This window comes from Stenella coeruleoalba, assembly GCF_951394435.1.
Source record: "Stenella coeruleoalba genome assembly, chromosome: 14".
NCBI lineage: Eukaryota > Metazoa > Chordata > Mammalia > Artiodactyla > Delphinidae > Stenella > Stenella coeruleoalba.
In genome coordinates this window covers 63,726,198-63,742,390 of record NC_137160.1, presented here as the reverse complement: position 1 = coordinate 63,742,390, position 16,193 = coordinate 63,726,198, and the positions used below count along the sequence as shown (strand labels likewise).

Here is a 16,193-nt window from a genome sequence, read left to right as displayed (position 1 = left end):
ATGGAAAGGCACGATTTACAAAAGTTCTGACACAGGTAAGCGCGGGGAAGGCAGATGCGGAGGCAAATCCACAGCGGGAAGGGGCCTGTGGGGCGAGGCTGGTGGAGGCCGTGTCCCATGGGCACCGGTGCCATCAGAGGGCGCTGCGCGAATGGCCCTACAGGCACAGTCCTCGTGACTCCCTGCAGGGCAGATGTGACACTGGCTGAGGTTAAGGTGAGCAGGGGTCCCACCCCAGAGCAAGGAGGGAGGAACCTGGGCGGTGCAGCCCGGCCCCAGGGCCCCAGAGCTGTGTGATGAAGGCCCTGCCAGCCTCTGTCTTCCCGGCTGAGAGTGGGTGTGCCGTGGGTTCAAGGAGAGGGAGTCACATCTGGCACATAATAAGCACGGTCACTGCCAGTGAAGGTGGATGAGGAGGAGGATTATCCTGCAGTGACTCGGGTTCGAGCTTTTATTTAGCCACAAAACCAATTCTTCAAATGGACATTTACACTAAAGTCCAAATTATGAAACAAAATATGAGAAACTGCTCTGTTCCACGGGGAAAAGGGCCCCAAAGCCCCATGTTCCTGGCATTCCTCTCCCCTCAGGACCCAAGCCAGCTCTTCACCACGGACGGCACTCGGGCCCAACACGTCTGGCTGCTGTGCCTGCCAGCCCAGCTCCAGCCCTGGCCTCCTGGTTTGCCCAGGGTCACACGACCCCACACCGACAAAGGACACCAGGACACCTCTGAGAGCAAGCACAGTGAGAGCTCAGGCCCACAGGCAGGAGGGCTGCGGACCAGCTGGCAAGTGACCGGCCACACACCTAATGCCCGCAGACAGCGGGGTGGAGTGCATGCAGGGCAGGAGCTGTGGCCTGCAGCATAGGGAGGTCCCTGGTGGTACCCTTCCCGCTTCATAACTGAGCCTGGTGGTGCCAGGCGCTGCATGTCTTATTATCGGATGAGAGAAAGAATGCCAGGCTTAACAAGGAATCTGAGCCCAGCACATGGCCACAGCAGCCATCAGCCTGGAAATCGGTGATCTCTCTGGACCCTGACAAAAGGGGGCTGACCCAAATGTTCCCAGGGACTTTGAGGCCTCCCAGCAGCGACATTTAATGATTTTATAAATAAAGCTGTGGGCCTTGGTTCCAAACATGCTAAGGACAGAAGATGCCTGAGTACACACCCCTCACACTCACAAGCCAGGGCCTGCAGTGCCTGGACTGATGAGAGGTGTGTACCGAGCCCTGGCAGTGGCTCTGCAGGCACCGTGGGGGCAAGGACCACAATGGAGCAGAGTTGGGGCCCAGGCCACAATCCAGCTCCCATGCTGACCATGGGACGCGGGCACCAGTTAGTCCTCCCCGAACCTCTGCTTTCACCTGTGAAGTAGAGACCCTGACCAGTGCTCAGGGGCCAGGACGGGGCACCGGTAGGGGACACATCTAAAGGAGCCAGGCACAGGGCAAGGCCTTGGGCAGCAGGTGTGCTGTCGTCACTGGAACGTACGCAGAAGTCTCAGGGCGAGCCTCTCCCTCACTCCGGTGGCCCCACCCCACCCACTGCAAACCCTCACCACTCCCCCGACACAGGTGTGCCCGGCAGGTGATCTCGGCGTGATGCCCTCACAGGGAGTACGTACCTCCATCACGCTGGCTACGACTGCATCCAGGGACTTGAGAACAGGCTCCTCAACAATCTTCTTCACCTGCAAGGGAAACGAGACCTCGTGAGCACCTGGCACACACAGGGGGAGACAGGAGTGCCAGCTCATTCCACTGAAGAACAAATCGTGCTGACGTATGAAACCATATCACAAGCTCACAGTGAAAAATGGATGGAAATAAGAGGCCAACAATAAGCACATCACTGGAGCCCCAAGGCTCCAATACACACACAAATGTCCCTAATCCTGCCATCACCTAGAACTTCTTTCTTACCATAGATGGGAATGAAATAAAAACAGAAAAGGAACCAACTCCCTCAAATCTGGGTACATGAGGTTTCCATTTCCAGGAAGCGAAAGCGCTGAGACTCCAGGCAAGACTGACTTTCCCCCCCCGAGGCCCCTCCCAGACGTGGTAGACCCCCATCACAGCCGGTCCCCAGGCGCCAACGATGCCCCCTCCCCAGGCCAGGGCGCTGGCTCTTCTGGGCGCTGCAGCACACACTGCGAATTCCTCACAGGAGCACTGGCCACCCCCACCCTGGCCCCACTCTGTACCAGTGCTCAGGACAGGAAGAACTGTTCTGCCGACTAAGAACCGCCTGAGAAAACTGCCACCACACTACAGTGCTGTAAGGTTATTTTTAAAACATATGGATAATGATAAACGACATGCCAGGAGAAGAAATTTAAAAATGGTTTAGAAGAAAACCTAACCTTGAAAGTTAAAAAAAACTGAAAAACAAATTCCCCTGAACGACCCAAGACATCCAGCCTTCAACTGGAATCTCTTGACACGACCCTAAAGAGCTGCTGTCCCGTCGGGACACTGACAGCATGGCCGGCCTGGGGGTCTCAGGACAGCCGGCTACTGAGCAGCTCACCTTGGCTCCACCCTGCCCGCCGACACTGGGTCATCTTCTTACTTCTCCACCCGTAGCCACCACCTCTGGGCCATTTCTGTTCACACTCCTCACAGGCAAGCGCCACGTCCCCGGCCCCCGCCTCACCCCGACCTTCTTCTTCTCTCTCATTCGTTCCAAAGCAGAAAGCCCTGTCTTTGGAGTCTGTCCTGGCCCACCCAAATCCACCATGCAGCACCCTGGTACAAGCATGGCAACTTCAGGGGTGGGTCACAGGCCCAGCCACTCCAGGACTCAGACAATGGCATCTCTGATGTGACTGCAAAGATCACACAGAGGTCCCCAGACAGGAAACATTAGCTCTGTATTACTCCAAACAGAGCAGCCCCTGAGCTGGGTCAAGTGCAAGAGCAGGTGGGCTTGGGGTCGGACCACAGCCTGAGCCTGGGCCCTGCCCTTAGCCCTTAAAGTACTTGACACCAACTTCCTCACCTCTAACAAGGGGACGCATGGCCACGCCCCACGTGGCGGCTGCAGGGACAAATGAGAACATGCCGCACAGCAACTCCGAGGATGTGACCCTCTTTCCCTCTTTAATCTGAAAACTGTGACTACCAAGCTGTGCTGTGAAATATAGGCTGACACAACTAGCAATTCCACTGGTTGATATACCCGTGGTCCATCTATCCATCAAGGCTATGCTTACCAGGTTTACGAGTTCCCGGAGCATCTCCAGGGGAATACTGAACTCCTTGTAAGTGATGCCATTGAAAAGAGGAGAAACGGAGAAGCTGGAGCTGATGGTGGAGAAGTAGTAGTCGGGCTCCAGGGCACTCCCATCAGGCAAGTAAGAGGCTGATGGGGCAAAACCAGAAAGTCAGTCGTGGGAGTATGAGACCCAGATACTCCCTCAAGAACCAACAACGGTATCGATTTTGCTTTTGTTTACACTCAAATTCCATGTGAAGTAAAGGCTGATATGATTCAGCAATCCCACTCCTGGGCATATATCCAGAGAAAATTCTAATACAAAAGATACATGCACCCCAACGTTCATAGCAGCACTATACACAATAGCTAAGACATGGAAACAACCTAAACGTCCATTGACACATGAATGGATAAAGAAGACGTGGGGGCTTCCCTGGTGGCGCAGTGGTTGAGAGTCCGCCTGCCGATGCAGGGGACACGGGTTCGTGCCCCGGTCCAAGAAGATCCCACATGCCGCGGAGCGGCTGGGCCCGTGAGCCATGGCCGCTGAGCCTGCACGTCTGGAGCCTGTGCTCCGCAACAGTAGAGGCCACAACAGTGAGAGGCCCGCGTACCGCAAAAAAAAAAAAAAAAAAAAAAAAAAAGATGTGGTACGTATATATACAACGGAATACTACTTAGCCATAAAAAAGAATGAAATAATGCCATTTGCAGCAACATGGATGGACCTACAGATCATCATACTAAGTTACTAAGTGAAGTAAGTCAGACAGAGAAAGACAAATATCGTTATGATACCACTTATATGTGGAGTCTAAAAAACATGACACAAATGAACTTATTCACAAAACAGAAACAGACTCACAGACATAGAAAACAAGCTTACAGTTACTAAAGGGGAAAGGGGGTGGGGGAGGGATAAATTAGGAATTTGGGAGCAGCAGATACAAATTACTCTATGTGAGATAGGTAAACAACAAGGTCCTACTGAATAACACAGGGAACTACAGTCAATATCCTGTAATAAACCATAATGGAAAAGAATCTGAAAAAAAATATAATATATATGTATAACTGAATCACTGTGCTATATATCAGAAACTAATACAACATTATAAATCAACTATATTTCAATTAAAAAAAGAAGTAAAAGCTGGATTGCAAATCCTTGGGGAGGGTTGCCTCTCACTGGGGTGTTTCAGGTCAAAGCTTAGGTAGAATCATGTCCTAATATTTTCCACCCAGACATGTGAGAACAACAACAAAAAAAGAATTACACCTTTTTACAGGTTAAGAGCCATGACAGCAGGAGGCAGCTTACAACAGAGCAGGGGCAACAATACTGAGAGGAGCTGAGACGCTGGAGGCCAACACGGTGAAGCCACAGAGGGGGCTGGACGGGGGGTGGGGTGAGGCCAAATTAAAGGGAACAGGTGGGGAGAAGGTGGGAAGGGTGTGTGTGTGCGCGCATGAAATGTGTGTGAAAACTACATAAAACATGTATATGTACAGTGTGCATGAACACACATGCTCCATGTGTTTTCCATTATATATGCACCCGTGTGACCGGCTTATCTCACTCAGCATCACATACAGGTTCATCCACGTTGTCACAAATGGCAGGATCTCCTTTCCTAAGGCTGAATAATATTCCTGGAGGGCATTATGCTGAGTGAAGAAAGCCAGTTACAGAAAGAAAAAAACTGCATAATCTCACTTATATGTGGAATCTAAAAAACTCAAAGACATGGGAGCAGAGAGTGTGGTGACCGGGGCGGGAGGTGGGGAAATGGGGAGATGACCGTTATGCGGGCTGAGTCCAGAGAGCTAATTACACCGTGCTGGATGCTAGAAATGCGCTGAGAGAGGAGGTGCTCTAACCACACACGCACACACACAATGGTGACTATGTGAGGAGATGTATAGTTAATGGCTTGACTGCAGTAACCACCTCACCACATTTATGTATATCAAACCATCATGTCGTTCACCTTAAGGACATAACAGTTTATTGTAAAAAATAATGATAGTCATAAGAGAAGGCAAGAAGTCTGTGACCCGGACACACACCACGACATGAGGATGACATCCTGCGTGGCTGACCCAGTGCGTGGTGGACACAAAAGGAGGCAAAAGGCAGAGCTGCAGGAACCACAGGTGTAAGATTTGGGATTTATGCAGGGGTGGCACTGATAATGGAACGGATGGTGCCATGAGGTGTGGAGGTCTTGTTTCCCCACTTCCTCCCCACAATCTGCATCTTACTTCCTTCGAGGAGAAGGTGAAGGCTATTGTAACAAGTGTCTGACACTGCACAGAGCTGCCACACGAATCAAATTCAGTAAATTACCTGAAAGTCCTTTGTGAACAGCAAAGCTCTACAGAAAGTATTACTCATTAAACATAAGGGATTACATGCAGTCTCATTACTATGTTCTTTAATGTTATCCACACACTTAATGACCTTAAACAACAAGAAACAAAAGAAGGACCCACCGCTAGTATTTCCACCTGAAAAGCAGTGCTTTCACAGGTTAATGTACTAAGATTCAGATGGCAGGCATTTGGGGTCCTGTATATTATTGTCTGCACTTTTCTCTATGTTTGAAATATTTTTAGATTCAAGTTTAAGAAGTTTAATCAAAAATAGAAAATAAATGCTTTCTAAAAGCTTGACACTCAAGATGCACAACAGCAGTGCCTGGGGGCTCGGTCAGCAGAAAGGCGAAGCCCACCTTCGAAGTAGTGAAAGGTGGATCCTCCAGGGGAGCTGGGAGGGGGCACCCCTCGTTCAGGGCTGACCTGAAACACACAACCACACGCACAGATAAGAAAGGCCAGTCAGACCTCAGTCAGATCTGTCTCAGACAAGGCTCCCTCTGCTGGCCAGAGCCCTGGTTCAGCCCCACCTCCTCGCTGAAGCCCATCCTGGCTACAGGTTCTCTACTGTAATTCTAAATTCTTGTGTCTAGCCATATATTCTACACCTGATGACTGAGCCAGACTATTCTCAGTGTTTCGTGTCCCTGTCTTTCTCCATGAGTCAATTACATATTCTCTACAGGCACCAACTGTCTTGCACTCAGAAAAGAGCTGGTGCCCAAACACTTCACCTCCCAGGAGATGACTCACTTATAAATCTTAAAAAGGACAAGGCAACCTTTGAATTAAAGAGAACTCTAATGAGAATCCTTCACGTTCCCCAAGTTCCCTCAAACTACATGCAAGTGGGCACCTAACAAGCCCCCGTCCCCTGTCCGTCTGGGCGCATGGCCCCACCTGCGAGATGCTGGACACGCTGCTGGCCTTTCTCTTCAGGGTGCCCTCCTGACACACCGCCAGCAGGTTGCTGGGGAGGATGGAGCGAAAGTCGTTGAAGGACCGCCTCCGTACACCTTCCAGCTCCTCGGGGACGTGGAGGGAATGAGGAGGGACTCTGGGGAAGAGCCTGGACAGGAGGGACTCTTCTGTGTTGCTGTAACGCCCAAATGCGCGGGAGATTCCTATGAGGCACGGGACCGCATACTTGCAGAGGTATTCTGGAAGGCAGAGGGAAGCCGTGGCAGCACCACCTGGGAACCTGGGACCACCCATCTCAGAGCCCCCCACCAGCAAGTCCAAGGGCCAGAACTAGCCATGGCAACAGGGCCAAGTCCAGGCACTGACCGGCAGTATTTTCCATCCATCCTCAACCACGGCTGCAGACACGGCCTGTGGGTGGGAGGTCTTAACCACGCACAGCACCTCCAAATCAGTCCCTCAGCCACGTCACCTGAGCAGGCTCCCTTACGGGACTTAATCAGTGCATTTAGTCCTTCTGGGAGCAGATTGGTAGCCTCACACCAGAAGAAAAATGACTTTCAGACATGTTACAGGTGAAGAAACCGAGCCCCAGAGGGGGAAGTGGCCCAGCATTCAGGCAGCAGACCTGTGCTCATGACCCCACGTGGGCTCTCAGCTAACATGCAGCAAAGGTCACGTCCACCAGATACACTGGTTGCAAAGAACAGAAAATCTGAAGACTGGGAAAAGCAAGGGGAAGGATAATCACAAACAATAAAAAGAAAACATACCTTTATCTTGAATCTCCAAGGCCTGGCACATTCCCAAAAGGACATGCAAAACCTGCAAAAGCGCCTCTAAAATCTGGAATAGCCAAGGAAACATAACACACAAACTTATAAACGAAATCAGATAAATATCACAAAATTAATTCAGAACTAGAGGGAACTTTAGACATTCTCTTGTCCAACCTCATTCCTGATCCATAACCCCCTGCACGGAAGCTCTGCAGAGGGGTCAGGCAACAGACCTTCTGTGGACAGAACCCTCCCTCTCTGGCTGGTCCACAGGCCTCCTAACTCTGGAAACAGGTGACAGGCCCCCAATCTCTCTTCACAGCTCAACACCCCTGGTTCTTTCCATCCGTTCCTTATGATTCAAGTCCTTGCTGATGGCCTGCCTGATTCCACTATAGCTCAGTGTGTAAGAAACCATCTCCAACTGCAGTGTTCAGACAAAACACACTACTATTCCAGCGATGCTGGGGATCTCCCCGAGTAATCACCAGACTCAGCACGGACCCCAGACGTCTGTGGACATGACACTGGCTTTCCAGCAGCCCTTCACACTGCTGGCTCCATGAACTCACAGAGAAATGAAATCCTTAAGTGTCTCTCACACATGCTGCCTCAAGCTGTGCCCCTCCACCCGCAGGGCTGGTATTTTTTTGCCTGTCACTGAGCCCCACAAAAGCTCAGGGCATAAGCTTCAGTTCACTGCGAAGGTCCTCGATTCCCAGCTTGGCATCTGAATCATCTACAGACAAGACTGACTTGCTTTCAGGATTTTCATCCCCGGTCCTGGCTGGTCCTAGCTGTTCAGCTTCCACTGCAGGGGGCAGGCGACCAGAGACTCCTGCCAGGTGCCCCTGGGGTGGTCCTTCAGGTGGCTCTGCAAACCCTGCCCTCCGCTACACTGCTGACCCAGAATGTCAGGAGAGGCGTGGTCCAGGCCCTGATGAAGAGCACCCAGACCGAGTCCCTCTCACCTCCCCCACTTCCAGTCTTGGGGAATCCAGGCAGAAAAATGAAGTTGGTCTGAGGTGACTTGTTCATCACCAAACTGCTCACGTTTTGCTACTGTCAAATGATGTGGAACAGTGAGGACCTGGAAAGCAATGTTTCGTCCATTTCACGTATTAAAGTTATGCCACCATCTTCTGTGGTGACCTATTTCAATAGGTGTTACTGATAGAAAAGCCCTGTTAGCTTTTTAAATAATATGTGATTCTAACGTATCTAGTTATCTCTTTAGCCAACCCACAAGTAAATAAAGAACCTAAACTAAGAAAGAAGGGTGGAGACCAACATAATGGCAGAAATAGGGACACAGAATTTACAATGTGATAGTAAGGAAAGAGATTTTAAAAATTAAAAAAGATACAGGGGGGCTCTTCTGGTGGCGCAGTGGTTAAGAATCCACCTGCCAGGGCTTCCCGGGTGGTGCAGTGGTTGAGAGTCCGCCTGCCGATGCAGGGGACACGGGTTCGTACCCAGTCCAGGAAGATCCCACATGCCGCGGAGCAGCTGGGCCCGTGAGCCGTGGCCGCTAAGCCTGCGCGTCCGGAGCCTGTGCTCCGCAACGGGAGAGGCCACCAGAGTGAGAGGCCCGCGTACCGCAAAAAAAAAAAATAAAGAAAACCTTCCTTCTAAAAAAAAAAAAAAAAAAAAAAAGAATCCTCCTGCCAAAGCAGGAGACACAGGTTTGAGCCTTGGTCCAGGAAGATCTCACATGCTGTGGAGCTACTAGGCCTGTGTGCCACAACTACTAAGCCCACGCTCTAGAGTCCACAAGCCACAACTACTGAGCCCGTGTGCTGCAACTACTGAAGCCCATGCGCCTAGAGCCCATGCTCCGAAACAAGAGAAGCCACCATAATGAAAAGCCCATGCACCACAATGAAGAGTAGCCCTCGCTCGCCGCAACTAGAGAAAAGCCCTCTCGCAGCAACGAAGACCCAATGCAGCCAAAAATAAATAGATAAATAAAAGGAGAGAAATATGAAATACATTTAAGTAACATTTCCAACAAAATAAACTAAAACTAAAAAAACTGGAGCCTTTGAAGGAACGGCTCCAGCTTTCCAGAAAATCTTCTCCTATGAACGTCAGTCCCCAGCATGGAGGCAGGAGGACGCGTGACCTTTTGCTGGCCACCTCACAGGGCAATTGGAAAAGCTGAACGAGATAAGACTCGGGAGGTCGCAGGGGACTAAGCACTGCAAGCAGGATTTAACATTTCTCATGTGTGTGACTAACAGTATGAAATAAATCAACATAAACAATCCAATCACTTTTTTTTTTTTGCCCTGTCATCACTTTGGGACTCTCAGATCTTAAAGAAACACACACCAAGTCACCACACACTTACCTCATCCCTGAGGGAAGGGTCCCTATAAGCCACGTCAGACAGCAAAGTGACCAAGCAGAAGCTGAAGCTCTCAGCCACTGGGAGGGTGCCTGGAGGCAGAAAGACAGGAATCAGATCATCACACTGACCAGCCACCCCATCTGGCTGTTCCCTCTCACATGGCTGCCAAGGACCTGCTTACAGTGGAGGCCGCCCTCGTCAGGATGAGCCTCCAGAGAACAGATATGGGCCCAAGGTGTTCGCTGAGAAACACCCCTGCCTTCCTTGTAATAAAATGTTTTGGTTCAAGAAATTGAAATGTTTGCTGAGCCAATCTATAGTCTGAGATTACAGAGCCTCTCAACATGACAGATTCCATGTTTTATTCCCGACCTAAATAAAATTGGAAAATCAATCTTGGTAAGACTATGGGAGATGTTCCATGGAGGCTAACTGTCAAACACCAATTACTATCACTTTAAACTGAATTGATGTTTTTTTTCCTTTTTTCTTGACAGGTGGAGAAAATCCTCAGAAGAGCACCCAGAGATGTGCTCTATTCCTCGTAGGTTTTTAAGCCCTTCCCTGACTGAGCCTGCCAGTACAGAGATTCTCAGAAGCAGAGCCTCAAGGTCAAGAAGGGAGCACTACACCCAAAAGACCACAAGTGAAGCACCACTTCTGCACTTTGGGAAATTTAGACCTGCTGCCGAGGAGGTCCAATCACTATTAAACATTTAACCAATTTTGAACGTTGAGCACTGACTCAAAGACACACACACACAGAGCAGACGACCACTGCGTGTCTACTTCCGCACACGTGATTCTTAAATGCAGCTCTAGGTCCTTCTCAAGCTTGAGCGTGGCCGGGACCACCAGGAGGGCTTGTTGAAACGCAGTCTGCCTGACTCCCGGGCCCAGAGTTCCTAACTCAGTAGCTCCAATGTGGGGTCTGAGAATCTCCTTTCTGACAAGTTCCCAGGGTGCTGATGCTGCTGGCCCAGGGATGGCCCTTTAAGAACTACTGCTATGGGGTTTATCAAAGCATAAATGATATTGCCTTAATAGAAACTAGGAGACTGAAATATTACCCGATAATTGGAAATTTATATATCTCTAACAATGTTTTTTTTTTAATAAATTTATCTATTTTTTATTTATTTATTTTTGGCTGCGTTGGGTCTTCATTGCTGCGTGTGGGCTTTCTCTACTTGCGGTGAGCGGGGGCTACTCTTTGTTGTGGTGTGTGGGCTTCTCACTGTGGTGGCTTCTCTTGTTGCGGAGCACGGGCTCTAGGCATGCAGGCTTCAGTAGTTCTGGCTCGCGGGCTCTAGAGCACAGGCTCAGTAGTTGTGGTGCACGGGCCCAGCTGCTCCGCAACATGTGGGACCTTCCCGGACCAGGGCTTGAACCTGTGTCCCCTGCATTAGCAGGTAGATATTTAACCACTGCGCCACCAGGAAAGTCCCTAACAATGTTTAAATAATGCTAAAAAACTCATTCGAATGAGTCCAAGTATACAGAAGTGATATTTGTTTTGAAATAAAATAGGATCAACACTTTCTAGTATTCTACTTCTCCCCAAATTAGATAACAATGGTAGACACAGATGTTTCACTTTTCAGCAATGCTCTATTTAATCTGTAGTCTTTCAAATTCCAGGACACCTGAATAATTTGGGGTCTGTCAGCTTTAGGTACAGTAAGTCACCAGAAATGCTGAAAACCCAAAGGGCAAGAGGAACACGGGCAGGCACAAGCGGATGTTCATGAGGACAGCACAGTCTCCAGCAGACTGAGCCCACCTGACAAATTCAGGCCATGCCACCAACAGAAAGGACAAGGGCCTTCTTTGCAGGCACCAACCCCCTGCTAGATCTGAAGGTGGGGGCCTTGGACTCAGAGAGAGAGATTACAAGGAAACTTCAGTCTCATGGGTCATGAACTCTGAAATGTTGGAGATCTTCCAAGCTGATTTTGGAGTCTTGGGAAATCTGTTTACAAGATCATGAGTGTTATAAGCGTTTAGCACAATGCCTGGCATGTAGGGGACCTATGTAAATACTTCGGGAGGGACAGGAGGAAGAAGGCAAGGAGGGAGGAAGGGAGGGGAGGGCAGTGGAGGGGAAGAGAGAAAAGATTATCTAACTTTCTCTTTGACCTTAAAGAGAGATCAGTATCAAATACAAGTTAAAAAGAAATACACATGAATTTATTCCATTTGCAAAGATGCAAAGTTCAGTGGAAACTTAGCAACATCGACAAAGCGATAAAACTACTGACAGTGGACATAGTGGTTGAGTCCCAAACTCCCATCTCAGCCCTCCTTTCTGTGCAGCCACCAGGCCATCTGGAGAACTGACCTCACTGCAGGGTGAGCCTCTCCATCTGAGGCAACAGACCAGCTCAGGGACAGCAGGGGACCCAGGGCAGCCAATGGGACATAAGCAAAGGTTCCTGAGGGTCCCCGTGGTCCTGCTCAGCTCCGCTCATCCCGCCCAGGGCTCTGGGCAACGTGAGAAAGCGCTAGTGCTGCAGGCACAGGAGTGGAACCAGCTAGAAGCATCCTAACTGCCGCGTTAGTGTGATTAAACATTCAATCCTCGCAGACGGGAAACACACAGATGCTTCCTCGCATTCAGGAAAACTTTAAGCAAAACTACCTCTGCCTTTCCGAGCTGTGCTTTCTTCTACCCAATACACTTTCGGAAGACCTTTAAGAAGTCGAAGAAGGTAAGGAACCACAGAATCTTTGTGCTAAAAAAAAAAAAAAAAAAAAAAATACATTTAATTAAGTACACGATTGGTAGCTTTTTAGCACAGACTGAGCCCAAAACAAAGCACATCCACATCCTGATCATCTCAGAGAAGGGCGTTTGCACAGCGTCGCACCCTTCCTGCTGCACATGGCGGGCAGCGTCCCTACAGCCAACAGGAAGGCCGACACCTGCCCTCTGCTGCTCAGGGTCCAGCCTGGCTCTGCCCTCCAGAAGAAGACACGTGTGCACACACTCAGAACTGCCTCCTGCCAGGTGTTTAAAGTCCCCAAACCCAAACCTCAGGACCACATCCTCCAGACTGGAGAGCAGCTTACAAACTTGGTGATGCTTCTTTCTGTTGTTCACGGCCCTTGTGCTCTTCCCTTCCTTTCATAAATTTTCGGCTTCATGTTTCCTTTTGCTCCTCTCAAATTGAGCATTAGACTTTTTTTTTTTTTTTTTTTTGAGCATTAGACTTTATAGCCAACGTTAGCCAATGGAAAAATTACTTTCATCTAGTTTCCAAACTAGCCAATCAGCATAGAGTTCATTACCTTCCACCACTAGCTCTCCTGGCTGTCTCCCTACATGCGGCTGCCCCCCGTGAAGGACAAGTGTGCTCCAGAGAAGGGGACACTATCTGATGTTCTGAAACGCTGAAAAAACATGTGGCTTTGAATACATGGTTGCAAATTCTGCCACACTCCTTTCACCAAAAGGCAGAGTCAAATTTGCGTCCCCTGAAAACAGAGCTGCCTTGGTGACTTGCTTCTAGTGTACAGTCAGACCTCCGTATCCAAGGGTTCCACGTCCGTGGATACAAAGAGCCGACAGTACTACACCATTTTATATGGAAGACTGGAGCATCCTTGGACTGTGGTACCTGCAAGGGGTCCCGGAGCCAATTCCCCGAAGACGCCGAGGGATAGCTGCATGTAGAAAGTAGAATGAACGAGCCTGACTTCCCAGGCTAGCTCAGAGATGGCAGAGCCACTTCCCCCGGCTCTTTCTCAGGACACGCACTCTTGCAACCCAGACACTATGCTGTGACAAATGACAGCCCAGGCCACACAGGGAGGCCATGCACATGGAGGGACCCTGGCCAAGAGCCCCAGAGAAGGTCCAGCCAGCGGCCAGGATCAACCCCACACATGTGGGGGAGGGGCCTTCAGGTGACTCCAGGGCCAGCCTTTGAGCCACCCCAGATGACACCAAATGGAGCAGAGACTGGGCTCTTCTGAGCTCTGGCTAAATTGCAGATTCATGAGCAAAAACCTCTGCCAAACAAAACCAACTAACTTTGGGGTAATTAAGCCACCAACTTTAGGGTAACTTTTATGCCACAATAGGTAACCAAAATAAATAGAGAACTTTCTTTAGTGAAAACAAAACCATTTTTCCTGTACAACAATTGCCCAGGGGACTGGTGTACTAACACACACAAGACCCCAAAGGGGCCGCACACCAAGGCCCTGCAGAGAGGAAGCGGCCCAGGCTCTTCCCCACACACCCTGCAATGGTGTCACCACCACCGCTACTCTGGCCACAGTTGCCGCCAGGGCAGCCCACTAACTGGGCACAAAGGAGGCCAGTGCCAGCGCCCACCAGGGATGGAGGAAAGGAACACAAACTCCAGGTGGATCACGAGAAAGCTGGTCCCTAGGCGCAGGGGCCAGCAGACACCGGGCTCCTCCCTTGGTGTCCGTGAGGCCTCCAGCTTCCTGGGAAGCTCAGGCCAACTGTGAGCCCCATGGGACAGCTGCTGCCACCCCTGCCAACCACTGACCCGGAACCCAAACCACACCAAAAGTAACTTGTACTCGTCTCTTCCCTGCCATCTGAAAAAACCCAATACAGGTATTAGGGGCTCACAGGTAAATCCAGCAAGTGATATGTTTGCCAAAGATAGTTTCAAGTAATACTCATTCGAATAGCAGTAGTTTCTTATACAGGTTTCTTTTTTTGAAAATTTATTTTCCTCCCTTTATTTTTATATTTAAATTTAAATAGGACCTGGTAAATAGAAAATGATTGTCTTTATTTTCACATTTGTAAATAAATAGGAAGAAGAATTAAAATGCAGCTTATGCATCTAATCTTGGTTTTTCGTGTGGCCTTGATCAGGTAACCTATTTAATTTTTGAAATACTTCTCTAAAATTAAAATGCTTATTTTTTTTCAAATGTATAAATACTCTGTCAAAAATATTAATTCTTATTGAAGTAAAATTCCCAGGACATGCAAGCTAACTTTTTTAGATGAATAAAAATGCAAATAGCTGACATCTTTATTTTTTTAACATAGGATGATTAAACTTGGAATTTTAAAAAATGATTTTTGGCAATGATAAAAATAAACAGATAAAAGATTCTGTATCCAGTGACTGAGCATTTGCTTCAATTAGCCTTGGTAAATACTAAAAAATGGCCATTTTCTGTTGTAGTGACAACAATGGTTTGTAAATCACCTTTAAAAGGCACATTAACATGTACTCTAAAACAATTTATATCTATCATAGTTTTGAAAAAGACTGTTATGTCACAATTATCTCAAAGAACACTGTCTTTTTGGAAGGAAAAGAAGTGGTTACTCTGAGTCTGGCTCCCGAGCGTTTTGCCTGAGGTTTAAAATCAAGTCTACTCTGGAGGGTACATGATTACTTCACAAAGCACTCTAACATTCTGTCGAAAACAAAAACCGCACCTTCCTGAGGACGTGTCCATAGAGGTCTCATTCCCACCAGTTCTGCCCCCTCCCCATCACTCGCCCTCAGCTGACCACTTACACAAGGTAGGTTCGCGAGCGCTCCTCTAGGCCTGATTTAGGAGTATAAAGTAGGCACAAACTTAAACCCTAATTGCACCCTCTTTTGCATGCAGAAACACTTTTAATTTAGCCAAGTCCTACCTGTAGATCAGATTCAATGAGAAAAATGCCCAATGCAATCACCGCGTCTCTCCGCCTTTCATCCAACTGGAAGATGCCATGGAAATCGACTGGGCACATACATAGCAGCTTCTGGACCTAGAAAATGAGACCAAACAAAAAAAGCCCATAGCTTAAAAATATATAAACCCACACTCAGATAAACCAGTACCAAAAAGCCCAGTGAATATATACAACAAATAAGTCATTTTTTTCCAATCAAAAGGTCATTAAAAAGGACACCTCCAGCCTTTGAAATGATGGTATACACACCCCTCCAAGGAACCCGGATCAAGAGCTGAAAGGCTGTGTCCACGGAGGTGGTAAAGCACCATGGCTAACGTCTGCCCTTCAGTGTCAGGGCAGTCCCCAGAGTCCCCACCTCCCAGTGGTGCCCATGAGCAGGTTATGAAAACCTACAGGTAAGCTACCTATAGTCACAAGGCCTCCCTTTAGGGCTCTTTAAACATTAAATGTGTGTAAAGCACTCAGAACTGTGCGGGGCACACAGTACGTGCTCAATAAACAATATATATATTGTTACTGGACATGGCATGGTGGCAGGCAGAGGGCAGCAGGCAGGCAGTCAGCAATTTCCTGAATAAATAGAAACACTAGGATTATCATCAGAACAAACCAACAGTAAGTGTCTGTCATAAAAGAACTAAAAATCAGGATTTATTATGAAAAGGAAATCAGGTGATGCCAATCTTGAAAATCTCTGCCAGAGCAAGCTCTGAACAGAGCTTTAAGATCCACCAGGAGGCCCTAACCTTGCTGTCCCACGGACCCAATGAGAAGTCTCTCACTGACATTTACGTGGTCTGGTGGGATGTTCTAATAGCAAAGGAAATGGAAGCCAGCGATTGC

General features: G+C 48.7%; 1 protein-coding gene across 6 annotated transcripts in view; it reads right to left on the bottom strand.

Annotated features, from left to right (window-relative positions):
* PI4KA (phosphatidylinositol 4-kinase alpha) overlaps positions 1-16,193 on the bottom strand; it is a gene marked incomplete at its 5' end in the record, with an annotated part of 95,141 nt that overhangs the window by 57,326 nt on the left and 21,622 nt on the right. For all 6 annotated transcript variants that reach the window (XM_079941878.1, XM_079941874.1, XM_079941875.1 and 3 more), the window contains 8 exons: positions 1,632-1,697; positions 3,225-3,373; positions 5,965-6,031; positions 6,509-6,768; positions 7,303-7,375; positions 9,662-9,750; positions 12,303-12,396; positions 15,306-15,422. In XM_079941878.1, the coding sequence (XP_079798004.1) occupies positions 1,632-1,697; positions 3,225-3,373; positions 5,965-6,031; positions 6,509-6,768; positions 7,303-7,375; positions 9,662-9,750; positions 12,303-12,396; positions 15,306-15,404 (897 nt within the window). The remainder of the gene's footprint in view (positions 1-1,631; positions 1,698-3,224; positions 3,374-5,964; positions 6,032-6,508; positions 6,769-7,302; positions 7,376-9,661; positions 9,751-12,302; positions 12,397-15,305; positions 15,423-16,193) is intronic.